At 39.9% G+C, this 27,801-nt stretch overlaps 3 protein-coding genes across 9 annotated transcripts in view; 2 read left to right on the forward strand and 1 right to left on the reverse strand.

Annotated features, from left to right (window-relative positions):
- The window catches only part of LOC110055031 (methionine aminopeptidase 1D, mitochondrial-like), a 28,374-nt gene extending 25,646 nt beyond the window's left edge, over positions 1–2,728 (reverse strand). Inside the window, exon 1 of the mRNA XM_089285356.1 lies at positions 2,604–2,728. The gene's annotated coding sequence lies outside the window, so the exon portion shown is untranslated. The remainder of the gene's footprint in view (positions 1–2,603) is intronic.
- LOC110055022 (uncharacterized) lies at positions 1,967–11,687 on the forward strand. Of its 3 annotated transcripts, none has more exons than XM_089285351.1 (6): positions 1,967–2,099; positions 6,471–6,554; positions 7,001–7,104; positions 7,578–7,676; positions 9,089–9,345; positions 10,074–11,687. In XM_089285351.1, exons 1-6 carry the CDS (start codon positions 2,064–2,066, stop codon positions 10,862–10,864), a joined length of 1,371 nt encoding a protein of 456 aa, XP_089141477.1. In that variant the 5' UTR covers positions 1,967–2,063; the 3' UTR covers positions 10,865–11,687. The 3 variants fall into 3 exon arrangements, with proteins under 3 accessions (XP_089141477.1, XP_020617061.2, XP_089141478.1); XM_089285352.1 differs by lacking the exon at positions 1,967–2,099 and adding an exon at positions 5,334–6,346; XM_020761402.2 differs by lacking the exon at positions 7,578–7,676.
- Positions 11,688–14,756: 3,069 nt separating this feature from the next.
- On the forward strand, positions 14,757–27,791 carry LOC110055034 (uncharacterized). Of its 5 annotated transcripts, none has more exons than XM_089285363.1 (8): positions 14,757–14,874; positions 18,590–18,697; positions 18,796–18,879; positions 19,727–19,830; positions 21,953–22,048; positions 22,827–23,045; positions 24,633–24,736; positions 25,245–27,791. In XM_089285363.1, exons 1-8 carry the CDS (start codon positions 14,827–14,829, stop codon positions 25,604–25,606), a joined length of 1,125 nt encoding a protein of 374 aa, XP_089141489.1. In that variant the 5' UTR covers positions 14,757–14,826; the 3' UTR covers positions 25,607–27,791. The 5 variants fall into 5 exon arrangements, with proteins under 5 accessions (XP_089141489.1, XP_089141491.1, XP_089141490.1 ...); XM_089285365.1 differs by lacking the exon at positions 14,757–14,874 and adding an exon at positions 15,874–16,036; XM_089285364.1 differs by lacking the exon at positions 14,757–14,874 and adding an exon at positions 16,042–16,173.
- Positions 27,792–27,801: the final 10 nt, after the last annotated feature.

The following is a 27,801-nucleotide window of genomic DNA, read 5'->3' on the forward strand; positions in this document are numbered from 1 at the left end:
ATACTCTCAAGTACTTGGTTACTCCAACATCTTTGAAGCCAAAACCTGCATCACGTACGAGGGCGTACATAGCTTAATAGCATAATAGGGTAATTAATCCGCTCTCAGTTTAATTCTTTGACGAATTTTAGATGAACTGTACCTATTATGTAACTATATACTTTTGTACGAAGTTTGATTTAATTTTAGTTTTATTATATTTTTGCACGACCCCACAAGCAACTGAGCTTGAATCTTAATCATGCTTAGATAAAGGTTGTCTGTCTGTCTGTCCGTCTGTCTGTGTGTACATTTAGACCTAACATGCAATCGTTGCTTAGATTCTTGACGTAATCAACGCTGCTTGCTTAACGAATAGTAAACAGGGTTGATGGGTACGAAAATGCCTTACATTCCCACACGTTCGGGGGTTTTTGGCCGTTTTGAAAAGGGAGCAAAAATTGCGTAAAGTCTAATTGTTGAACACCCGAATCGGTGTGAATTGATATTATTACCTCACACGTTAAAACATTTAGATATAGTGTACTTGGAAGAAAGGAATTTTAAAGCAATTTCATTTGTCGACTTTCGGTTTCCATTTTTGAAAACTTCTTTGTTCGCAAGCGGAGTCAAGTCTGTTGGAGAAATCACGCGAACCGTCGCGAATGCTCTATCACGCTAAGTATTTAGACACATTTCGTCAATAAAATCTTTTGCCATGTAAATTTTATACCTCAGACTTTTTTGTCAGTTTTTTCTCTTTTTTTGAACGAACATTGTATTTCGTGCAAAGTACGTTTGTCCCCTTCTCAAAGTGGCGAAAACCGCCAACTACATAATCTTACGATGTGTTAATCAAATACCGGGGTCGAATTTAGATATTAAACATTCCCACACCCTAGGCATTCCCCAGGCATTCGACAAGTTGCGTCGCGTTCCGCTTGGCGGAAATCTGACATCATGATCAGTGGTTGATGAATTGAACAAATTAAATCATGATCATGCTGAGGGTGGAAGGAATCCAAGGCCAGACAACACCGTTCTTCGAAATCGTCGCGGATCGTCGTGTTTACCATCTACATCTTCGTCATCATTAGAAACTCTAATCAAATAAATGTCTACTTCACGGTTTTGTTATAGTGGAAGCCCGTTAATACGACCACCTTCGGGCCATGAAAAATTGGTCGCGTTAACGTGGTGGTCGTAGTAAAGGAGTTCTTTAAATAAGAAAATGACTGACTGACCTTTTTTTTTGGGCCAGAATAAAGTGGCCGTAATAAAGAGGTGGTCGTATGAACCGGGTGGTCGTAAGGCGGGGTTCCACTGTACGAGATAATTTACTAAAACATTAAAGTAGAAAGAACAAAAGAAATGAATATTTTCCCGGATGTTGTGCAACTGATTAAAGTTTTTACTGTAAAATTAAATGTGCTGTCTACAGATACAGGAAGTTTTAATACAAATAGAAAAATCACCGAATTTAAGGTCCGAAATTAGAAATTACTAATTCACAGACGGTGTACGTTTTTTAAAATCCCATATTTCGCAATAATCAAATGAATTCCGTCTCCTAGCGGAGTATTGTTGCACATTGCCATAACTTATTCAAAGTGTTGCGCAAACTCAATTTTTACTGGTTCTTTCGTTCCCTTCGAGTAACGCCATGGACAATTACAGTGTGCGTATGTTAGGAGATTAGGGCTTCCATAAGGCTGCTGTTGCAATCTTTCAGGGCTGGGGCCTCGTGTACAGAGCAAAGATATCAGCGGATAAGCCGTAGGGTTCTACCAGGACGAGCAAGAAAGACAGATCAGGGAAAATTAAGGTATTTGGAACTATCCATTATGTAGTTGACCTTTCAGTGACACGACGATCTGTAATCTCTTGTTTATGTGCGTTATTTTAGTGGCCCACTCAACGGGATCTCATTTCATCGACTCCTGTCCAAACGCTGAACTCAAAGAGTCAACAGGAAAAACTGGTTTCATTTTCGAGCGATCAAAAATCTTGGCGCTTACAACAGGAAAGTAATTTTACCACCACATGCGCTGAGGACGGTCCGCACACAGTGCCACAGACGGAGGATGGCTAACCCGAGCGACCAGGGAGAAAATTTTAAGGTGAACGCTGCTTTGAATTGTTTTATAACTTGCTTTCGCTGACATGGATAAAATTTTTACTAGCCTATCGTAGTTGTGTTAGCCTATTTGTCTGGAAATTTAATGGAAGTTTATCATAGTGAGATAAGTCTAATTTGTTACATGATTTATTCGTTATGGGTTGTCTCCGCGACTTGGGCAGAAAACGAAGACGGGATATAATAAGAACGACTGTAAATTTCATGAATTATTGCGGCTGTTGTTGATTAGTGTCCTGTTGGGGAAACAAACCGGAAGGCAGGTCGCTAGAACGCGATGGAACGGAATCATTTTAACCTGCTACCTAGCTATGAAGCGTTACCTTGAATCGCGCTGCATTTTAAACGAGTCTGCTGTTTTCTTTCGCACTCAGCTGTGCACAAAATTTTCTGCGCTCTGACTCGTTCCCGGGAGAAACAAATAGAATTCACTAGATTAACGTGGATGTTATTATTATTTTTACTATTATAAGTTTTTTATGCTTACCTCAACGACAAAAAAACACAAAGCATTATTTTTGCCCTACTCTTATATTTGCGTCCCACTATTTTCTTGTCATCCCTTGCTGTAGGTGCTGTCGACACATAAGGCTCGCGTACGACCCCTTTTCGCAAATTTTTCTTCGGCGCTTACGTACCCATGTACACGATGGAAGTTTGTACATATGTACTCAATATGACGCGAATGAAGTGACAAGTTCAGTCCGATATCTCTAGGAGGTCAAGGCTTGACATCGGAATAATATTTTATTTTGTTAAACAATATACCCGCAATATAGTAAAAGTGTTTCCTTTGCAACGCGCCACGTCTTTCTGGGGCAGCGCGCGCGTGCATGTGTTCCAACCATGAGTGAAGTAAACAAGCTCAAGCCAGCCTTTTTAGGTTTCTTTCTTTTTTATTATTTTTTAAGACCGCAAAGTAAATACTTATTATTGTTGGCTCCAGAAGTAGAGAATCAGTGAAGGCTTCTGGCAATTCTGGGTTTCTGATGTATTAAATGGGTGCTTGGTCCCCATTTTTGAAAGATTTTTGAAGTATTCCTTGTATTTGACTGTTAGCCGAATAAATAATCGTACCTTTTTATACATTTCATATGATACGCTACTTAGGTTGAAAAAGATACCTTTTTACTTAGTTTCGACAGAAACATGAGCAATTTAATTTTTCGGTCAACAACTGAAAATCGAAATTTGCCGGATCCTTTTTCTTTTAGCCTCTTCGATACTTTGTTTAATTTTCTCAATTTTCCTGCCAATAAATTAAAATCAAAATTTGGGACCTCTTTTCAACTTTTTTTTCACTGCGAGTGACAAGTGTTGATAAGTGGCAAGGGGCGCGTCACGCCAAAAGCCAAGAAGGTGACTGTCTTGATCGGTTTATTTTTGAATAATGGATTTTCTGGGAGCTAGTCTAGAGACATTTAGACAGTTTGTTGCTGAAGAAAAGAAAACCCACAAGCGGATAAAGGGTATTCTTTCGGAAAGGTTTCCTGAAGTGAAAAAGTCTTGTGCGGTCTGATCAGTTCAAAGACATTGATCACGTTTTGTTTGTCCCCCCACGTTTTTGGCGTGACAAACGCTGGGATCGGAAAGACAAGCAAAAAACGTGACCTGTACGGCCTACGGGTCCGCAAATGATACCGGGCCGTATCAGAAGTCATGACAAGATTGAATATAGAGATTTTTAGTGTTCTAAAGAAAATCTTAAAGTTAGGTGAAATACGCGGAGTGTGGAAAAAAAATTATAGAAAGCTTGTATGGAAACGGAAATTTAAAAATAATCTTTATTCCGTCATTATAGTAATATCGCAAAAATACTCTAGATAACTCCTTCCAATCCCCTGCTCTCTGTGCTGGCCCTTGAGAAGCAATCTACTGTATTCTTGACGTAAAGAAAAAAACTGTCGCAAAATTTATTATTTGCTTGTTTCAAAATCGCGAGAACACATCTTTTGGATTTTAGAGAAAACAAAGTACGCGTGCAAATTAATGATGTGTGGTTTTAATTTCCAGTTAACTAGCCATTGTAGGTGTATGTAAAAGGGCGAGATTTGTGAGAGAAGCTGTGGATCGGTGATGACCTCTATATTCGGTGATGTTTTCTTTGTTTCCAAATCTCTTTTAGGAAATTGAGGGACGCAAAAGGAACTTATAAAATTTGTAATTTTGTCCTGAAAACCCACTCAGAGCAATGTTCGGATGGCACAGGCCCTCAAGCATATTTGGTTCCTTTACAAATCCCCTTCTCCAAAAAATCGTTTCACAACAAAACCTTTACCTTTATAGTGGCGTAAGCGCCTTTCATCTGCACTTATTCAAACTGATACCAATAACAATCGCGTCCTTATCTTTTACGCCATTCCACTCGAAGTTTGGCAGGCCCCAAAGTAACCTTTTGTCGAAAGGCAAGATTTTGAAATCCAAGCCCCGTCTTAGGTGATAGATGAATTTTACGAGTACTTTGCATTGTTTCCCGATTTTGAAAACAAACAAAAAAAAAATTGATCTTGTGATTTTGTTTTTATTTCGTGAAGAGTAGTTTGCTTTTCTAGGGTAAGCAAAGAGGACAGAGGACTGTTCAGTTGCGTACTGGTGTGGCGATCTTCCACACTCCTCATTTTCTACACTCCGCATTTTCTGCACTCCTCGATATCCACATTCCTCATCTCCCGCCCTCCTGAGGGCGGGAGATGACTGACCTTTCAGGTTCCATTTTGTACACTCCTCAATTTCAACGCTCCACATTTTAATTTTTACACATAACTTTCGATGGCAACATTGCCACGAGTTAGCATTTACAACGCTTGAAAACGTTTGGCAACAAGAGCTAAAACCGGGACAAAACTCATCGACTGTTTCGACCTTGTCTGTGATCTTTCGGCCACCAAATTAGGGAATTTATTTGCATTGAATGCCGAGGAAGGAGAAATGTGCTCCCTGATGAGAAACCAGAAACTGCAAGGGACCGCATACGATAAACGCTGCCAACGTAGGATCTACAAGAGATCTGATCAGCCAAAAAAATGTATGAAGACAAGCAATAGACTGCAAGGCTGATACTACGTGAAAAACGTTTCGAGACACCAACATGACAAGAACCGATAAAGTAGGATCGCAACAGTGTCACTCTATCGGTTCTTGTCATGTTGGTGTCTCGAAACGTTTTTCACGTAGTATCAGCCTTGCAGTCTATTGTTCTCTGATGAGTCTGGAGTTTTATTTAAACGGATCAAGAAAGTCACGTTTTTTGCTACCCTGCTCGATTACCAGCCGCTGTTCGGAAAAGGAGCCCGCGCTTTTTAGACTACTTCCCCCGAATCAGGAACAGTACGTAGACCAAGCGGCGGAAGTCGAACCTATCTTTTTTCCTGGGCGTGATGCGCCAATATTGCCACTTGCCAACACTTGTCACTCACAATCAACATTAGAAGCCAGCAAGCTTCGACTGTAGAGGAAGTCTATAAATCACAGGCAGCGAAAGATAAGCAAAGAGTGGGCCGACAAAATTTGTTTGATTCTACCGAAAAACAAATCTTGCATGCCGTCACTCAAAAGTCAACAAACTATTTGTTAACAGCAAAATGTTCATCACGCACGCAAGAAATTTTAAAGACACCTTCTAAAATTAGTTGAAAGATATGTCGCTTGAATATAATTGGCTTATTACAAGTAGTCGCCCAGTCCCCTGTGGGCGAGAAACGTGATCATAAAATTTCGAACAATTCGGCACATGCTTGTGGGAAGGACTTTGACCTGAGTGCATCGGTTAATGAAATTAAAAAGCCGCAGACTATACAAGAATCAATGTTAGGTTTTCTTCTGACGCAATGATGCTTGAAGCAACTACGTAATATTGAAGAGATGGAAAGACCCTTGTTGACCCGTCTTTTGTTGTCGCTTGTTATTGCCAATAAACCGAGCTCCATCGTCCATTGCGTCTGGTCGCCCCGTCAATGGTTTCACCACTGAACTGGTTCACTCTTCTTTCAGGGAATATTTTAACGTTTCCTATGCGTATTTCAGGCTATTAATATTTCGGGCACAGATAAAACGAGATTACAGTTGCAGCGCGTGACAATCTTCACGTGTTCGTACCACGACATTCCAAAGCCATGCACAGTATCGCATTTCATTCCCGGTACCTCAACCGAGGCTGAGATCTCGAACAGGGCATATCCAAAACTAAAATAATCTAACAGCATGGCCTTAAGAGAGAATTCCGCTTCACGAGTAAGTATGATAGAGATAACTGTTTCCTGGGGAAATATTCTCTGATATTTTATGACAAGCTACGTTCTGTTTTCACCATCAGATTACCTCATGTAAACTTTCACGTTTGTTATTTTACTTTCAGTTCATTTCTATCCACGTCCGTAATCCTCGCACCCACTTATTGCATGGATGGCCAGTTTATACGGACTATGAGATCGTAGTTCTGGTGAGTAGTTTACTCAGGTAAATAGTCTAAATATATTGTTACGATGCGCCCGTAAAATGGGCTTTTCAAGTTTAAATGATTTCAACTACACTGCGGAAAAGGCATTGTTGACAAAATGTTCGGCAGGAAATGCTCGCCTTGATTGGTTCAAAGCTGTGTTTCTGTAACTCTGTAACAATGTAGAGAGGGTTTTTTGTGGATATCGCAATTAAATAGAGCTACATTATTACAGAAACACTCGAAAACCTTTTGGAGAACTCTTAGCAGTAGCAGCAGCGGAAACACTCGGATTACTTTCTGTTTGCCCAGAATTTCTCGTGCGCTTTCGTCAATAAAGTTGCTCGGTGTTCGCGCCAGCAAGAAAAAAAGCGGTAAGGGTCCCAGAGTGTAGCAACGTACTCAAAGACTCTTTTCTGTTTCTAAAAGGCTTTATTTTCTATTCACAGACAAACAGCATGATCTTTGCAAAGCAAAGTACACAAGTCAGAAGACGGTTCTCGGAGTTTGTGTGGTTGTGGAAACATTTGTCAAGACATAGTTCGCTTGCACTGTGAGTAGAAATTTAGCAGACATGAATAAATTGAAAGCGTTCATTAAGCAGTTACGTCCCCAATGATCAACACTCTTTGCATGTGCATGGCCCTGAATTCACTGGTAGAACAAAAACGATATATCGTATTTTTACTTCCTTCAGACAAAGAGGCTTTTTTGGTTGCTTAGAAACCTCCCCTTCCTTTGTTCAAACTGAATCGGTAAAATTTACATACTGTAAACAGTTCTGATTACACATTAATCTTGCAAAAAAGCTTTGCGATCTAGCTGTATCACACGCTTCTTATAAGCTTGGAAATGCACGAGACAAGATATTTGTAGACTAGTAAGTTCACTTGATACTCAATTCATACAAATCCAGTATTATTATATCAAAAACCCTTCAGGTCCTTTAAGGACTTATTCTATTCCTCCTGTGTTTCGTGAAACATGCTTAGTTCGTGCTTGCCTTTCGGCTTTGACCACTTTCAGGAAGCTGCCCTCGCTGCCAACAAAGAGAAGAGTTTTTAGTCGCTTTAGCAAGGGATTTTTAGAGGAACGTCGCAGCTGTCTTCAAGAGGCTTTAGCTAGGTAAGCCTTGAAAGAAATGCACAATACCATGTTCGGAACATTGTTCTTCACGGGGTCAGACCGCGCTGTTCTTTTTAAATGAAAGAGATTTCACGTGAAACGAGAACTTTTCAAGAGCAATAATTTTTCATTTAAGGTTTAATATTGGCAGTTAGACTCTGTCGGTTTTGTATCGTTTCCTCGCAAATTTTTTTGCAGAGCGTTACACAGAATAATTTGACATGGTGAATAGGATACGTGCGAATTTGCATAACTTTTACGTCTTGATCAGTTAAACTTCTAGCAAGCACGCAACAAGGTTTAAGAAGCAAAATGGCCCGGCTGTTTAACGCTTAGCTTGTAACTCACGCTTTTCAGATTTTCAGTCGTTATCGACTACTAGTAATCATTGATAATCTTCACGATCTTTTTGGATGATGCAATAAGTCACGCTGAACCGCGTTTTATAGTCCCACGTGAACAAAAGCTTTTGTATGAAACGTTTGGAAAACTGTGTGCAAATACAGTCTCCTACGTGAATTCGAGATTTAAGCTTTTCCCTTTCATTGTCCTGCGTCCATTTTCTTTATGTGGTATTGTTTATAACAAGGTTTCATGGGCTTCGAAAAGAGGGTGACGCGTTTTCAGTGATTTGAATTTATATCTGCCAGCAAACTTCTTTTTCACCACAACAGGACGTTTCGCGGGTTTTCCGCCATGTTGAAACTGTGCAAACTTGGCGCGATTTTTCAGATAGGAAACCGATGTCAGATAGTTTCCATGAAGAGTGATTTCTGAAATATGTACGGTTTACGAACACAGCTAATGATCCAATGAATCTGTCGATTTCATAATTTAACAGCACGCGATGTACTGTGGCACGTTTCGATGGATTTGCAGTGGATTTGACAAATTTGTACCTATTTTGAAATCGTAGAAATCGGAGAAATCGTGTCTGAAGAACTTTGTTCAATGCGGAATCCTCTTGGAAGATAGCTATCTTCAACAACGTGACTAAGAAAAGATACTGCTTTCGGCTGAACAAATTGACGTCAGTTTTTCATGCGTCTGTCTTGTTATTGATCATGAATTTCGTCATAACATTGTCAAAGTAGTCTGCAGTTCCACTCGACAATCGCCTTGGCAAGAATCGAGTGGATCCGCACACTACTTGGACAATGTTATAATGAAATTCAGGAAACAGATGCATGAAATACTGACAATAATTTGTATTTTGCAATCAATTCTCACATAAATTCATGTGTCTGTCCGTTCATTGACAACGAAAATTAGCCAATGAGCACGCGAGAATTTCTGCGGTTATTGTGAAAAATTATATTGATTGTAAGAGGATAGGGAACATTTCAACCCCTCCCCATCGTTGTTTTCCATGCGCGCGAATAATGGAGTTTTCATGTTAATTTTCTTTCCAGCCTAACCCGAATCACGCAAATTCTCGCGGACTCTGCGTTTCACCTATTCCTTCAAAGCACTCTTACAGTAAAAGAGATGGAGAGTTTCATCAGTGGAAAAGACAGTCGGGAACTACTGGACATCATTGATCCACAAGGTATTGCTCAGTATCGTGAAAACAAGGACAGGAGATGTACGTGTCACTCCACGGGAGACAGCGGCTTCTCGGGCAGTGTACAACCTGACGACGCTGAAGAAAAGAGAGGCATTCTCGATGGTAAGTCTTTGCAAGAATGGATAAAGCGTTGTAAGGTGGCTCCATAAAGGAATCATTTATCCCGTTGCGTGCGCTAGTGTTGCGCGCGTGCGCTAGTATATTTTGAATGCTGTTTTTGCAGTCGTTTTCACACACAGTCCTCTCAAACTTACTAAATACAATAACCAATGATTAAAATGTGTTTTACTATTATCTCTGTTAAAATCTTGGGTTTTGGTCTTGTATTTTAGATGTACAAACAAGCGAATTTTCAACCGTTCATGGTTTGCAACTATTCCCGAGAGATTCAATCAACAAAGACCCTCGCGGCCATGTTGGATAAACAAGAATTTCTTTGTTAATGTTCCTCCAACATGGCGGCGATGACGTCAGTTGCAAATGATATAAACCGTCAATACCATAATGACCATGTTGTGCTGTAGTTACAAGTTAGAGCGGTTTTCAATTGAGTGTCGTAAAAGCAAAACCAAGTATTCACTCAGGCCAATCTCAAAGAATATGAACGGAAAATTCATTGAAGCTTGAACTAATCGAAACTGGAAGCAAATACATGCAGTTCACGCGAAACGCGAGAAAACGTGTGCGGGCAAGTCGCTGTGGTTTTGGATCCACTTCTGAGTGGCGCGAGCCGCTAAGCATAGAAATGTCATTTGAAAACCGCTCAATTCCATGATCACGGATCACACGTGTAATGACATGCGCACGACTCACTCTTATTTCTCTTTTAGATGTTTCGAGCTGGGTAGCCTCGCAGCAGAACTATGTATCAAGTGGCCTGATGGGAAATGGTTGGAGTTCAGGGTACACCTGTCAAGCGCTACGAAAATCGCGATCGAGCTTACAGCTTCGGGCGCACTGTCCAGATTGCTCGGAAAAACAGTCAAACCCGCTCAACCGAAGACTAAGTCTTTCTCACAACGTAGCATCTGTGTTGCCAGGTGGACAATTAATGATTGCCCCCGCGGGTGTGAAAAACCCCAGGGGCAGTGAAACAGTTGGCGAGAGTAGTGATGGCGTATCAGGCGATTCCAAACATTACGAAGGCGATGACGAGACGGAATTTAATTTGTCAGACTATGAGGTTGTTAAAAGTGAACCTTTTATTCGAGTGCGGGATTGGCTAAACTCTCAAAATGAAAATTCCCTTGCTGGTGACAGATACGACAGCAGCGATGACGAGCAAGACACTCTAGCGGCTTGTCCAGACGATGTGCGCATGAAAGATTACGACATAATTAGCGTTCCTTGTTCTGGTAAAACTAGCAAGTGTCCATCAGCAACAAGTATGGGTTACTTGAGCAACGGACAAGCGGAAAGTATGGCCGAAAGCGAGGCTGACAAGCAAGAGGACGGAGACAATGACTCAGAATTTACTGTTCTTCATTCTTCAATTGGTGGCCTTGATTGGAGAGACCGAGATGAATTGTCATCATCGTGTGAAAGCCTACATTCCGCGGCTTTGTTCTTGACTTTTGATGTCGTCGAGATGATAGAGCTGCATTACAATAACGTTGTGTGACTAGAATAGTTTCATGTGACCAGAATAAGTCGGTGTCCTGTGACATTGACTATAACGTCGTCCTTAGTCAGTCGGTAACGTTGATAGCGAATTGATAACAACACAATATCATCATTTGAATAGAATGCTCTTTGATCATCTAGTAACGCGCCATATTGACGACTATCGACTTTCCAACCTGTTTCTGGAAACTGCGACGGTCTTGCCGAGATTAGGGTTCCCCCACAAAACAATTCATCAACATGTATAAAACAATTCGTTGAGACCGCTGAACATCAAACAGAACGAATTTTGTCGTCGATTGAAGCGTTGTCTCGTACCATGTTAGACTAAACAGTTTGTATAGAAGAAAAAGATGAACAGAAATTAGAGTATGGCACTAAACGGGCAAAAGGTGTAGGTATCGCGTGTAGACAGCGTGTGGGCGTCGCGTGTGAGTACCGCTTGTGTGCATCGCGTGTAATTGCATTATTTGGATTTGCAAGATATAAATACTCTAGAGTGATATGATAACCTACGTAGCTGGCGAAGTTGACTACTCCCTATTCTTCACGCGGTCTCGCCGCTCTTTTCAGGCACTCAGGCGTGGATCGGTTAAAGCACTCGTGCGCGAAATGCCGCCAGTTACGCGGGCCACACCGTTTATTGCAAATGAAGTCATCCATGCTAGAATTGAGTGACGCCGAGCTTAATGGCAGGCGTTACGAAAATGAGAATTGTTTAAATAGGATTGAAAAACATGTCAGCATATTTTTAAATATATATGAAAGAGTTGAATGTGTCCAATGTGGATTGAAATAAAGGTGAACTGAAGTTGAATCAATTCTGCTCGGTCTTTGTTATCATTAGTAATAGTAATACAACCGAACCACCTATTTAGCGGCCAGATATCAAAGTTCCGAAATTGTTGTCAGTACAATACTGTAAAACCGGCCACCGCCATTAAGCAGCCGCGGCGGCCTTTCGGTCATCTCGATGCTGGAGTTCTCTATTGTCCTTACCCCTTTTAACGGGCCATTCAAAATTTAATACATATAGTTTGGCTTTCTTTTGGATGAGACGATGGCAGATAAGAGTCCGAAATAGAATTTGACGACTGATGAAAACATTCAAGCACACGTTTATCATGATTGTCTTGACGTGATTCTATGTTCTCTAAGCAATTGAACCAATCTAAACAGTATTTAAAGTACACGAACCCCCTATTAAAGTCGCCACCTCCCATTTCCTCGAGGGTGGCCGCCTGATAGGGGTTCTACTGTACGGCTAAGTCAGTGATCGAGCTTCATGCAATTAACAATTTATCATATGGACGAGAAAAAAATCTCTAAAATAATCCCTGAATTGTAGGACACGAGGTGCAATAACTAATTTACGGATCAATAACAAATTTCGAGGGACTGTGCAGTAATTATCAGGAGAGGTGGGGGTTGAAAAATGAGCCTGGCATGGACAAATTATGTAGTTCCCTCCTGCCAACAAAGTCAAGTTAAGTTCTGACCCCCCGGATCTCCCAAAAATTGTGAGCAGAACCCTTCCCCCAAATACAGTTAAACATACCTAAATTCACTACTCGCTTTGCACTGCACGTTGGAAATCAGCGTCTGGGGCAAACAGTACCTCGTGACTATGTTCGACAAAGCCGTCCCGCATTTCCCAAGAGTCTGATTGTGCATGCGTCGTCCTCCAGGTCGTATGATGTCTTCTGAGTCACTAGATTGCAGCTCTGAGTCGTTATCTTCGATTTCGAAATTCCAAGGGGTGTTGACTAACTCGAACATAACGCAGAACGCGAGCTAGTGCCGCTTTCCCTCCACTGACTTATAAATGGTGTTGCTCCAGGTATAGTCTTGGTCGAACACCAAGTCAGCGAGCTGCAACCTCGTTCCCAGGGTTTTCCTGGCCTTAAAAAGCCCGGGAAACGAGGTCCATCGACCTGACTTGGTGCTGGTCATTCCAGTCTTGTTTGACAGTGTGTTTCTTTCAGCTGCTCTTTTTTGTGCCTTTAGAGCAAGAAACTCTTGGTGCGGCATAAAACCCTTGCAGACACTCCTATCAACAATGAATTCCTCGCACACCCTCTGCAGCTTGTTACTGTTAGAAGAAGTTATTTTTTCCAGACACAAACAATCGCTTCACTTGTACACTCGGAGCGGGGCGGGGATACTCCATTACATGGGCTCCATAGGTATGTTCGACCCTAGTGGGTGTGGTTTTTTATTCGTTTTGGTCAGAAATAGGGCATTGATTTTGGCCATTTTGGTATGTTTTTAGAAGAAGCTACTTTTTCATCATTATCGATAAGACCATTAACAAATGCCCTTCACAATGTCTATAAAATAGGTCTTTGATTAAGGATCAGGTCTTACATAGGGTATCAAATTTTTGGTCAGGTCATAAAATAGGGTAGGGAAAATCGCAGATTTTGGTTTTAAATAAGGTAAGGGTTTGGCAAGCGGGTAGCACACCCCCACCCAATTTTTCTGGGAATACGTACCCCTCGGGGAACGGGGGGGGGGGGGGGGGCTCGGAAACGGCCGGTCGATTTGATGTAATATATCAAACACGAAAGACCGTGTTTGACCACATTTCCAAACACCGAGAAGAGAGTTGAAAATACGACGCGCAGCGGAGTATTTTTGACGAACTTCGAGGTGTTTGGAAATGTGGTCAAACACTGTCTTGAGTGTTTGATATATCTTCTGAATCGAAACAAAACTAATGAGAAAACGGAGAAATAAAATCGTAAAAATCTATGCTGGTTAAGATCAGATATCCAAACGTTCCTCGCAGTTGTGATTTTCTTTGTTTTAACTTGATGAATTACTTATGAGTTTGAGAATTTCCGAGAAAGCATCATCAGCCAAGTGTGGTTGAGGGGAATGTTGCTCCGAAACTCTCACTCAAAATTCTTAGCATTTTCCTGCATATTTCATCCTTAATTGACCCAATCACTTTTATCTGGGTATCATATGAAAGATCCTTCCTTCTCTCCTGCAGAACTTGAGTGATGCCATGTTTGGTCAAAGGTGATGACGTCAGAAGCGGAACAAAGGCCAACCCTCGTCACGGCCGGTTAAGGCCAGCACAGGCGTCACTGGGTCAGAGGTAAACGAAAGGCGGTACCTTCTCTGTCAAAATGGCATACAAAAGGTAAGGGGTTGGACCTCGGGGCCGAGGCTACCGTATAAAACTTTGTGGAGTACCCCCTCCCGGGGGGGGGGGTGGGCTCTACAGAAATCCCTTAAGTGTTTACTTGTGACAGGAGCCATTACCCTCCTTGTGAAGAAAAATGTAAAACTTAGTGAAAATGTATGTGAAAATTAACCAGCAAGAACGTGAAGGAAGGGGGAGGGGAAATGGATTTCTTGTCTTCTACACCCAAAAAGGAGAAATGATAAACATGAAAAGCCGGAAATCCGTCTGTGATCGCAGGCCATTTCTGGCTGAATTTAGGCATAATGTTTTAATCGCTATTCCAGGCTAACCATTACTCGGTATGAGATCGCTTACTTGCTAAAATATCGCAGTCAAATTATGATCAAGTTAAACTACCATTTTTACTGAAGGGAAGCTCATGTAAAGGCGACAGAGATACTCGTCGAAAAAAATTCAAAGGGACCTTTAACCTTTAACCCCCTCATTGAAAAACATCTCTTCCCATCCCTACACGACATCGATCAACCTCAGCCACATTTGCGCCGCGGAAATTTATGTCGAAAGAAGAAGTCATAAGAAAGATTCATTTTGTTTAGTGGTAACTCTGGTACATAGTGAGTCACGGTTAAACTAACTAGTAACCGTCGTTTACTGCGACGTGACATACAAGAAACTATAGAGTTTCTTATCAGGTATAAACTGGCTTGTAGTGAGTTAATTATATTTAATTTTCAATTTTCTCCTGCCCTCCCAGTGAGTGGCGCAATGTTCCGTGAGCTTGAACAGTTTTCTAATGTCTCGGAATGGGAAACTTGGTCGATAGCTGCTTTTATGGTATTTATTTGCGCGAGGTAAGCCTCTAATTAAGGTGTCATACCTATTGTAGATTTCGGGCTCACTGAAGCGAATGCATCGAAACCATTTATGAATCGGTGTTACTTTCTGTGAAAACCTAGCTTTGTTTCATACTGACTGGTCATGCATAGAGGTTTTGGTATAACGTAGACAGCTTGAGTCGCATATGAATCGCTTCAATTTTCTTAATTACACTACCACACATCAGTGTAGTCGAAAGCATTAATTAACTACTCAGTTACTAGAAGAGTTTCTTAACGGTTAACGGCGTTTGATCGGAAATCGAAAGAATGTTGTTTTGATTGTGGCTTCGCATCACGAGCTGATCTCGAGTATTCTGATCTTCTAAAGCGGTAAAAACACAAAAAATATTCACAATAGACAGATTTCAGATGTATTTAGTTAAATAAAACTAGCGAATTGGCATCCAATGGTTTACTGAAGATGTACTGCGCAGTAAATAATCAACAGTGCAATAATGACTGCTGGAATGTTCTAAAATGGTTGGTGTGACAGGGGGGCGGAAAGGTGGGAGTGAAGGGGGCGGGTACTTAATTGGAGGCGAGAGAGGAGAGGGTGGGAAGGGGGGATTCCTATAGGAATGCGAAGAAATAAAGGGAAATATTCTGCAGTATTTTGCAATAGAATAACGGACCAAGAGGGATGAACCACTAAGAAAGTTGGAGGGACCTAGCGGGGAAGGGGAACCCGAGTTAAAGGTAATGGGAAGCGAGAAAATCAAAACCCCTTACGCCTCCCCCACCCCGCCCCCCATGCTTGCATAAAAAATAGCAACCGGTTTAAGTTGGCCAGAGGTGCTAATATCGAGTGCTTAATTATGACAACACGATAGTTTTGATTTGAGAGAGATGTTTTGATTTGACTCTCACACACAAAAAATAAACTTGTACCTTGTCTTCAGTGTGTTCATTGAGTTGCTATATATAGATCTTGTTTGTCAATCACTGCACATAAGCGGTAAAAACGTGACCGTAAACGTAAAACAGATCCACATGCACGATTTGTTGCGTTCAGTCATCAAGACTTAAAAACGTTCAGTCCGGGAGTATTTAACCTGAGAAACTATCTCTTCTTCCTACGGCGGATAGATCTCCGGCGAATAGGTCTCCGCGAAGAAACGATCTCCGCGAAGAAAAGGTGAGACTGAAGGAGAAGAAAAGAGAGTAAAAAGCAGAAGGGAAGACAAGGGAACGGAAGAGAAGTTAAGAAGAAATCCGATAGGAAATCAAGCAATTTCTATTTTCAGTGGACAAAAACCTGGAGAATAATTTTAGGTATTTTACAGTCCTTTTTAACATTTTCTTAAAGCTGAAGATAGGGGTAGTTGCTTGAAATAACACGGAAAACAATTTCCAATGGGAACTCGAGAAAATACATTTCAAAGTTCAGAGAAATTGTACAAACACAGGTAAAATTTCATCATTTTTTCAAGTGTTTCATACGAAGTTCAAAACTTGTTTTCGACGTTTCTTGTTGTTAGAGATGATTTCTTTTTTGAGAAGATATATATTTAAAACAGTCGCACAGAAGTTTGCAATATGATATAAACAAAGTTTTTGTCCACTAGTTACTCGAACTTCTGGTGGATTCCTTCTTAAAAACCCGGCATTACCTTGGCCTTGCACACGTGGTTGACCTTCTCTCCCACGAGCTAAAGTTCATCAGTTTACACCGATTTGCTTTTGTTATTTGAGTTAGATCAGAAATATCTTCAAGTTTTAATCTCAGCTGCGGAAACACAAACATTCACCGTGATCGTGAGTCACGTAATGGCAAAATCGTAATACATGCAGACGCGTTTAAATCAACTCTCTTCTTGGGCTTTTTGTAAGGCCGGTTTTTAACAGTTTCTTAAGAAAATACAGCAAATGATTCTTCATTTTTTAAGAAAAGGCATAAGACGGAGCGTGGATTCGGACTCTTGTGATACTGTGTGACACTAAATTTTTGAGGAAGTTTAATTTTTGCGCATGAGAATCGACGAGTGTTTGTATTTTGCAGAACCAGGAACTAATATTTACAATTGTAAACCAGGAACTAATTTTTGTGATTGTAAAAGGACTGGGTTTTCTTGCTGGGTATTAATCTCTGGGATTTTCGGAAAGTCGCGTTTAATTGAAATTGAAACATTTTCACGCGAGTGAACAACATGTAGAGATGTAAAACACAGTAATCCAGTGATCAGTGACATTTTATCACAATTACAGCATGCTTTTATTTTTGCGGGAACCTTTTTTTGCGTATCGTGGAGGAAACCCCCAGAATCGCAAAAATTTCAAACGTGGCAAAAATTTAGTGCCACACGGTAGTTCACGTGCACTGATGACTCCTTGTTGACAGATTTTGTTTTTCTAACCAGCTTGATGGGTTCTTGTTTTAATAATTTATTTCGAAGAGAACAAACGAGTGAAGACATCATCATTGATCATCGCAGTTTAGCGTAACTGCGACGACCACTGATGTCTTCATATCTTCCTCCGCAGTTCAAATATATGGTCTTTCATATATTCACTTACGTTCTTCATCATCTACAGGTATATTACGAACTCACAACGCGACCAGCTCCCAGTTGGCTTGATAGCTGAGTTAATAGCGCACTGCACCGGTCTCGCAGAGGTCATGGGTTCGACCGTTAATTGTTCAAGACTGAATTATTTTCAGGCTTTAATTTCACAGCTGTTCTGCGATGATCAATCATGTCTTCATATCTTTCTCCGCAGTTCAAATATATGATCTTTCATATATTCACTTACATTCTTCACCATCCACGGGTATATCACGAACTCACACTGAATCAGTAACCAGCTCCCAGTTGGCTTGATAGCTCAGATGGTAGAACACTGCACCGGTATCGCAGAGGTCACGGGTTCGAAACAACATGTGTGATAATGATAGTTTTACTGCGCCCCTCAAAGTTTTACAGATACACCGATGGGAAAATAAGGAAAAAATTACATCAAGCCGTTACGAATCTCAAGCATTGTTTCAACTAGAGTTCCCTCCATAAAGGAAACTAAAAGTGTACTGTGAATATTTCGGACGCTTAAAATTTCAAAATGCTTAAAAATTTCGGACGGTTTTATTTTCGGAGACCCTTTTTCTGTCCGGATTTAAACTCGTCCGAAATTTGTCGCAAGTAATATAATTTCGTAAGTGTACTGCATGGAGTGAAAATAAAAAAAAAAGGTTGTGATATCAGTTGACATAAGTTTATCTGTACCCACTTACTTTGAGAATACACCCTGGCCTAAGAGTTTTACCAAAACACGATTACAACGAGTGCTATGTTCCCCATGGCTGCCTGTAACGCTGTTTTGGGTCATGCTTGTGGCACGGACGCGACACGTGCTTGACTTACACTGATTACATAATCGCTAAGATTCATCCACGTTGTTATCACGGTCACTAGTATCACTTTTAATGCATCCTATTTCGTTCTTAAGAAAAAATTTGTCTTAAGAAATCACACCCCAAGGTAATTGACGTCTGCGGATGATGTTTGGTGGTTATTTTGCTTCATCCGGGCCGGCTTGGCGGTCGGCACAACAAAACATATAGAGAAGGACTGGGTCGAGTAAGTGTAGAAAATGGCCGGTACGCATTTGTATCTAGTCTGCCCTTTACTGTTCTTAAATTACCGCTTGTCTGTTTTGACTGGAGAGCTAATATACTTTTGCTGACGTTTTTCAGGTTCCTGTATCACGTATGCATAGAAGACGACGTTACAGGCTGTTTCGGCCGAGGTATGATTGGAGTATGATTAGAGATCAAGTAGGAGAAACGGCTTACGGGAACGCGGTGAGTGGGGAATATTGCAATGCCGGGCCGGGGTGTATGCTGATCATGATCCATCGGATCTTTTCATTTTCACTCATGTTGGTCTTATTTACTTGCAGTATTTGGAAATCGAAGTTAAAAATCCTCGAACTCACATCGAAAATGAAAAGGCACAGTACACGGACTATGAAATTGACTTGAAGGTAAGACACAATTCGATTTTGTTGCTTAAAGGGTCAATTTTACGGGTCAGTTCAGCCCTTTACCTCAGATCAGAGGACTCAAGTTTCTCGTGTACCGGTATTTAGTAACGGTTTTACCAATCAAGACTAAAAAATCCAAGTTTGGTCGACAATAATAGGCTTCGCACGCCGTCTGAAACACTTGTTATGCTAATAATGATCTTCGTCTATAAAAAGTGATCATACTTTGGACAAATCATCACGTTCACAGCTGAGTTAAGAAAACATTCCCTGTTAGTTAATCGTCTTATCAAAACAACGAAACTAGCTGGGAAGAAGGAACAAGCGACTTAAGCCCCCTGCGTCTAAACGGGTGGACTCGATTGGTTTGGATAATGTTATCTGACATTAGACTTAATTATGCGAAAATGTAATATTGCTTGCGAAATGCAAGCTTACATCTATTGTGTAAGCGAAAAAAAGGTAAAGTTAATCTTGTCAAAGTATTCAACAAAATAGTTTTGATGGAAGAAAAGAGTTCCTTGTATGTGTATGGAGGTTACAGCAAGTGGTCATATGTGAGTCACACCTCTAACACGCCCTATTAAAAGCGACTAAGCACACACATTGTAGATCTTTTATGCTTGAATTTACTATTGTGAGCTTAAATAAACTAAGATCCCTTATAATGATGATTCCCTCAGAGGTCACTCCAGTGTTCTGTTTCATTCCTGCGTTTAGATCTTGGGGAAATTTAAATTACATCCAAGAAGTTTGGTTCCTGAGAAAAAACTAATGCATCAGTAATATTTGTAGCATCATAACTCATGCAGATTTTTAAAATAATTCTTTTGATTTAATTCTTCAGACCAACCATCCAGCATTTCCACTGTTCCATTCCCGTGTTCGAAGAAGATATTCTGAATTTGTTTGGCTCAGAAATAAACTGGGGCTTGATGACATGGTCATGATGTAAGTTGGTGTAAATTCAGTTCAGTTTTTTCCTGCTTGAACATGTATGCACAATACAGATTTGATATTTTCCAACTCAATGCAAGTTAGATGAAGTCATATTGCGGGGGCGTAGCCAGGGGAGGGTTCCAGAGGTTCTGGAATCCCTCTGTTGGGTTCCAAAAATGAATATTATTTCAAGAGGAAAAACGGTATCGGAACCCCCCTTTCCAAATTCAGTGAGATGATATTTTTGTTTTTGAAGAAGAAAAAGGTACCACAGGCTATATCGCAGGTTACAATATTATCAGATGGATAAATTGGACGGATCATATGAGCCTGCTGTGTATAGGAGCCTGCAATGTGGGAATCAGCGACTTTTTTGGCCTACAAACCATACAACCACAGCATACAACCATCTCAAAGATTTAAAGGGTGAGCTACAAGATATCAGAGGAGACATCGAGAAATATTGCTCGGATTGGTACAGCATGGCTACCACCACAGTGGGGAAAGCAAACATTGAGCCATCTATGCCATGCGTTGTTGGTTGGCAACAGCACTGAAGCAATGTCGAAGCAGGAACACCGAAGGATTACTACAAAAGATCACTCACAATTCTTCTGTTGGATCACCTTATTTCTGAGATAGACACATACTTTGACCCCAATAATGATGCTGTGATGTCTTCTCTCCTGTGCCTACTTACAGCCTTGCTAGTTTCTTGAGAAGGAGACCCTGTACAAGCCGCTTTACAGTACTAGGCAGATGACCTACCATCACCCCAAGTTTTTGATGTGAAACTTTTCCGTTGGTGGCGCAAGTGGCTAAATGCGGATCAAGACCTACCCAGCAGAGTTGTTCAGGAATTAGAAGAATGCAACCATGAATTCTTTCCAAACGTACACAAGTTGCTGCGCATCTTATGTACGTGGCCAATTACCTCTACAGAATGTGAGTGATCATTCAGCACATTGCGGTGACTGAAAACGTATTTGAGGGTGACCATGACCAGTGAGCGAGAGTCTGGACTTGCACTAATGAACATCCATTATGGTAGGCAAATTGACTTTGGTTCAACAATGGACATTTTTGCACGGAAGCATACATGGCGCCTCCTTCTTTCTGATATCCTAGCTGAGTGAACAGTAAATCACAAGTCTAAAGCATTTGATGAAGCATGTAATACGTTAAACAACTATTATATTATCCATTTTTAATATTATTACGCTCCATCTCTTCAGGAAGCGAGATTTACAATCCCCTCTTAGAAATGCTAGCAACATTTGGTGCTGAAGTTATTTGAAATTTGTGCTCAGAATCAAGGAAACGCCATTTCTGGAGACCCAAAATTCAAAAATTTTTCTGGGTGAGCATGCCCCCAGACACCCCTAGTAAAGAGCGCCTCTGGCGCTCGATTGTCAATTGGGCAAGCAATATACATTAGGAACCCCTCTATGCAAAAAGGCTGGCTACGCCCCTGTATTTTCCTTGACTGTGAACCCATTAAGTTAAGTCAAGTTAAGTCAAGTTTATTGTGCATATACACTTAGCTTTTGTGAGGACAATCTTACCAGCTAGTTTGCAGGTAACACACAGAAGTAAAAGTAAAAAAACCCACTAAATTGAGATAATACCTTCAACAAATAGCTAAGACAATACAAGATTAAAATATATATATTTACATAGGGCTAGATATAACTTTTCATAAAATGAGATTAAGCTAAGACTAATAAATAATACAAGGTATAAAGTTTAACGATCATATCAGACCTGAGAAGTCTAATTCTCTAATAGTATTTTCAAAAACCCTGAAAGATCAAATAGTTCTATATGAGTCAGGTATTAAGTTCCATAGTTTTGGTGCTGTAAACCTCCATGATTTTAAACCCATATTTTGAAAAATTGCATATATAATATTGAAGGGATGCATGGAAAAAGACCCTAAGTGACATCTGATAGACTGCAAGATTCTCCTAGAAAATTGTTTTTTGCTTCCTTATACAAAAAAGGAGAATTTGGCATGACATCAAGAGTCACTTAGGGCTATTTTCCACATACTAATTCAATTTGGCCATTACATTTTACTGTCAATCTGGCAAGCTTTTAAAGTAAATTTATTAATTTGCTTTGTAACAAATAGGCATGTCCCTCGACTGCCAAGAAAACAGCTTATTGGACGGTTTAAGGACAGTTTTTTACAGAAGCGCCAGCAGGGATTGGAGAGATTTCTGAACAGGTTTGGTGTAAAATTTTAAGTTAGCTGTAGTTTCCTCTTATATTTTATTTGTTTTTGAAGTCTGCTTCTCAAACTCAAGTTTAAACAAAGGAAATCATGACTGTGATGGTGTTTGGATATCTGATCTTAATTAGCACAGATTTTTATGATTTTATTTGTCTGTTTTCTCCTCAGTTTTAGTTTCGCTTGAGAACATATATCAAACATTCAAGGCAGTGTTCGACCACATTTCCAAACACCTTAAAGTTCGTCAAAAATACCCTGCTACTTCTCAGTGTTTGGAAATGTGGTCCAACAAGGCCTTTCGTGTTTGGTATATTACTCCTGCAATCACGATTTACAACCTCAAGATGTGTTATTTTCTGTCATGTTTGCCGAAAGTAGCGAAGCTCTGAAAGTAGCAGCAAGAAAGAAAAAGCTTTTGCATACTTTACATACTTCGCTTTAACTTTTTTTTCTGAAACAAGGAGATAAGATACTTATCAAAACAATTACATTAAAACATGTCCATAGTACAATTAAAAATTCCAAAAGTAGCAACTGGGTCAATACATTACAAACTTTATGGTATCAAGTCTTCTTATTACATTTTCTAATTAACAAACACATCACCCGAGATTTATCAAAATTAAACAAATTTTCTAATCACCCAGGTATGTCAGTAAGTGCCACTGCTGAAAAAAGCATTTCTCTCAAAAAAATGACATACCAGTAAATATTTCATCAGTAGTAAATGTCAGTTATCAATAACCTTTTTTTCTCCTTCTCTACTCTTCAGTCTTGCAAGTAGAAATACGTTTGCAAATGATCCAGCCATGCTAGTTTTCCTGCAGACAGGTTTGAGCAAACACCAAATGGACTACTACCTCAAAACACGAACTCCTGGCGGGATTAGATCACTTGTGCTCAGATTACATGACAAGAAACTGAGGAAAGACGAGGAGCAAAGGAGACCAAGAACAAGGACATTCAGTGCAGAATATCCATTGACAGAAAAGTATGGCCCTTGTTTATGCTTCAAAGGAACAAAAAGGCTCAATGACTAGTCTGGCAGACTTATATCAGATTCTGCATTCTCAGACTGCAGTACAACAACAGTAGTATTTAACATACATATTTAGAAAATAGCCCAAAGAAAAATTATGTGAATGCTGATTGGTTTAAAATCAATTTGTTTGTATGACTGGATAGAAACACAGAAGTAGCACAAGCTGTTGATGTAATGATGGTGCAAACATTTTGATGATCAAAATGAACAAGTTGTTTTCCTCTTTCATTGTGGAAGTTTCTAAAAGATATAGAAAATATGTTCTCTGTGTTTCTATCAAGTTTTAGTATAAATCTTCTAGTGTGCTATCATGAATGCCATTCTCTGATTGCCTACGCTATTCACTATCTATTAGTATCTATGCAGGGCTTCTGATAGGTCGCGGAAAAAACATCAAATTTTGCAGGATTTCCAGAGACAAATGCGCAGAAAAAAACGGCAGATTTCGTGGGAAATTTGCGGGAATTTTCACAGTAAAAAATGGCCAATTTCATGGGAGTTTTCTGGGAAAATTTCTCTTGAAAGCAATCGGTTTTGCACTGATTTGACGAACGTTTGTAACTAAAAAAAAGACAGCAATTTTGCCACTTTTTTTTGTTGGAAAGCGATTAGTGTTGACCTATGCAATAACAATAGCAACAGAAACGCCTACTACTTATAAGTGTTGCATTTGTAAAAGCAGCGATTTTGCACGAAAATTTGAGCAACTTGTTTGGACTATAGTGCATGTTTGTATTTGTTTGATGACAAGGTTCTTTTTAACAGAAATCATTATTTGCTCTTTTAACAACAATGTGCTCAAGAAATGTGCCAATGACAAGGCTTTTTACATCGTGGCCACAGTGAGTGCCCAGTGTTTTGCAACATTAATCTAAGAATGCCTGGTAGTTTTTGGATGTTGTTTACTCGTTGCAGTGACGAAGTTTCACGATAAATTTGCAAGTTTATGGCAACTAAACAACCCCAACAGCCAAGATAAGTTTCAATTATGTTGCACCGACATGTATTTGGTACAATTTCCAATGAATTTTGCAGTATTTTGCGTGTTTTAGTGAATTTCGCGGGATTTCGTGGATTTACTTGAAATTCGCGGCTCCACAACTGCACGAAATATCAGAAGTCCTGTCTATGAGTAGAGTAGCAGTGTGCCCTTCTTAACAAAATGACAGCCCCTTCTTGGTGTTTTCAAAGTGTCTGTGAAGAGGATTTAGATAAAGTTTTGAACGACCAGTAGATTTATGCTAAAACAATAAATAAGATTATTCGCTCTCAATTTCTATCTTGTGATATTTGACTTGGGCTATGCCCTCGTCAACTATTGCGTGATAGAAATCTTGAGCTCTTAATCTAATTGTTTAGTAGAAACACAAGTGAAAGTTTGGGAGAACTCCAAAATGCTGTGGATACACTCGGCTGTCAGCTCATGTTCCCACAGCATACCTCGTTCTCCCAGACTTCCACTTATTTAACTTGATAGAAACACGGAACACTGCACTACATTTTTCCGTCAAGTTAACTTTATTATTTTACTTTTAGGTCTCAGACACTTAAATCCAAGAGCTATGGTAAAGGTTGGTCGAGTTATCACAGTGATGATCTGTTTGGGTTTGGTGGTGATAGAACTGAAGTGGATACTCCAAGTATGTTTAAAGTGTTAAAAGTGTTAAATCAATACTACTCTGTTAATGTGGCCAAATTTTCATGGCGTGTTGGTGACTGTATTACTGTGCCTTTCAATAACATGCAGACTCTAAAATTCAAAGCTCAACCATCAATCAAATGTTCGGCGTCTCCTCCCAGCTTCCAACTACTGGCAAGCACTGTTTCGTTGTCTGAACTGTGCTCAATGATTTGATTACTGCACACTCAGCAGTAGCCAGAAGCTGGGAGGAGCCGCTGAATATTTGATTGACAGTAGCGAAAAACGCATTAGTCAGTTGAGCTTTGAATTTTAGAGTCCGCATGTTACTGAAAGGCACAGTAACAGGGTCCACTCTAATTATTGTACATGCACAGTGATTTTGAAAACTTCGAGAAAATTTGATGCTCTCCACTTGTAAGACTGTGTCTGACTGATTTTTGTGAGGATGAACATGGTAAATTTATTTTACTGTTTAATTCAAGGAGATTTAATTCTTGTTTCTGCAGCATACAAAGACATGAAGAAATGTCGCAGTATCAGCTGTATTGCATATCCTAGTGGTCTGTTGACCCTCCCCACAATTCCTGGTAGTTGCGAGGATGGTATAGAAAGCATGGGAAGTACCTCAGCTGCAGAAGGGGAATCACAGATTGAGGAACATCCATTAAGTCGTAGCTGGCATGGGACACCTAGAGATGAAATAGACCTTGTTCTAGAGGATTATGAAATAATTCCATTTGATCCTATAACACAAGTGGGAGTTGATGTTGACACATCGGATGAGTTCTTCGATATGGACTTAGACCTGGACTATGTAGATATCAATCCGGATATGGAAAGTGGAAGAGAGCATCGGTTTGATTACTAACCTTAAAGTCAGTAACTGAGAAGTGATCAATACACAGGGCAACAGATTTTCATGAGTTTTAACAAGCATGGATGTAGTATTGTCATATGTTAATTTGCTGGGTAATTAGAACAGAAGATCAAAAGACCTTCCCAATATGGTGTCCTTGAGACCTCCTGCGTCCTACAGCACTATAAGGACCGATGATGATGATGAACATGGTGTCCTTGGAGTGGTGAAATTATTTAATGGTTTATCCTGGCATCAGTTTAGTTTGTTTGAACAGTAAATCAGGATTGAAAAGGCACAAAGAGAGCTCCGCTGAAATTTCCACCAATCTTGCATGTGGATGTAGTGAGTTCTCCAGAAACCAGCTGTGACAGTCCACCTTGGAAAGGTTTCTGTCTTGAAGATAAACGTAGACAAGTGCATGCATCCATGTAATGATCTTACAGTAGCAAGTTACAGTTAAGGGTTTTCAGCTTTTCAATGTCACTGACAATGAACAACAGTAGACAACTGTAACTCCTAGGATACGAATTTCAGAATTTTGTGAATAATAATATTATAATAAAACAATAGAGTTAATGTTCACGGACATAAATATGTTTTGGGCCTGCAGACTCAGACTCATTTTAGCCCAAGCCACAAGGCGAGGGTTAAAATGAGCTCTGAGAAGGACCTAAAACATAAACTCTATTACTATTGTTATCACTTTGGAGGGCATTGAGAGAATAAAAACTGAAAAAATGTAAACAAAACAGTCTGGTTTATTTCAGTGGGCTAAAATAAATGTATATTTCAGCCTGCCAAAATTCTCAACTTTAGCCCGCAAAATGTGCCACAATGCCCGACAAAGTGATAATAATAATAATTATTGTTATAGTGTCAGGCTAATGTACAGTGTACAGTCTCTAGTATATTCTGTACAGACATGAAAATATTGTAAACAGATACAGTGATTTGAAATGTACTTTGAGGGTGTGCTTGTCACCGTTAAACAATATATGTTGTGATTGGATAGTTGTGCGATACATGATCGGATTACAAGGTTACAAATCACATGCTCTGATTGGCTGATTGGATGGTTATAACACATAAGCTGAATGGATAATAACTATAAAACACCATTGACTGTGATTTGAGAAATACATGATACATATCTTTCATTATGGATGATTATGAAACAATAAGTGCCTTATTTGAGACATGTATAACACAAGCTCAATGGATGTTTATGGCACACATCCCTGATTGGATAATTTGCAAAGATTATCAAATCCTTTTTTTTGTGGTGGGGGCGGGGGACGGGAGGGAGGTGAAGGCGGTCAGTTTCATGTTATTTTAAGGCAAATAAAGTTTATCGGGTAAAATCCTCATTGTGCAGTTCCAGAAAATATCCATACTCCCCCCACAGAAGGGTTAGAATTTCCTGGGGGTGTGGGGTTCTCTAAGACCAGGACATTGAAAGAAATGCATCAAGCTTAATTGGAATTTCCAGAGGGGTGGGGGGTCTTGGAAAAAATCTCTGGAAAAAAATCTATTTTCTGGAAATACACATTACAGCGACCATGAGAAAACAATACATATTACCTTGTGAAAGATTTGGCTGGGAAACGCCAAGTTGTCAGAGGTGCATCAAATTACAATGGGACACGCTGCTGCATAACATGTGGGTGAAACCTAATATGCAACTGCTTTCTGGGGTCCTGATTGGCTGATTGTCCATGGAGTGAAAAAAAAAATTCAGTACTTGGTTTGTTTCAGGGGTGGGTTTCGGTGAGGAATTTCTAGTTGTAGGATCACTATGAAAGTAGTTCCAGAAGAGATTTGTGTTCAAATTATTTACTTCTGCTTTGAAAGAAAAGCTATTGGGAAGAGCACTTAAATTAGTTGAGTAAGTGTGAGATTTATATAAGGTCGAAGATATAGGACAGCTAATTTGAATTTGCAAGATTGATGTTATGTCAAACAAATGTAAGTTTTAGAAACTGATCTTTCTGGCATTGGTGGTTTTTCGCTCCAATCTGAATATCGTTATTCAGAGAGCTAAGAAGTAAGTGGACCCAATAAGTATTGTTTTGACGGTTTTGTTGAAATAAGCCTGGTATGTTAGCCTATTGAAAGAGAATGGCACATTTTATTCAGGTTGAATAAGTTATGGTATGATCAACTTGTCACAATGAATAAAGTCCTATTACATTTATCCATATGTG

The sequence above is a fragment of the Orbicella faveolata genome, unplaced genomic scaffold (genome assembly GCF_042242905.1).
Source record: "Orbicella faveolata isolate gen_17 unplaced genomic scaffold, um_ofav_v1 contig_13, whole genome shotgun sequence".
Lineage (NCBI taxonomy): Eukaryota > Metazoa > Cnidaria > Anthozoa > Scleractinia > Merulinidae > Orbicella > Orbicella faveolata.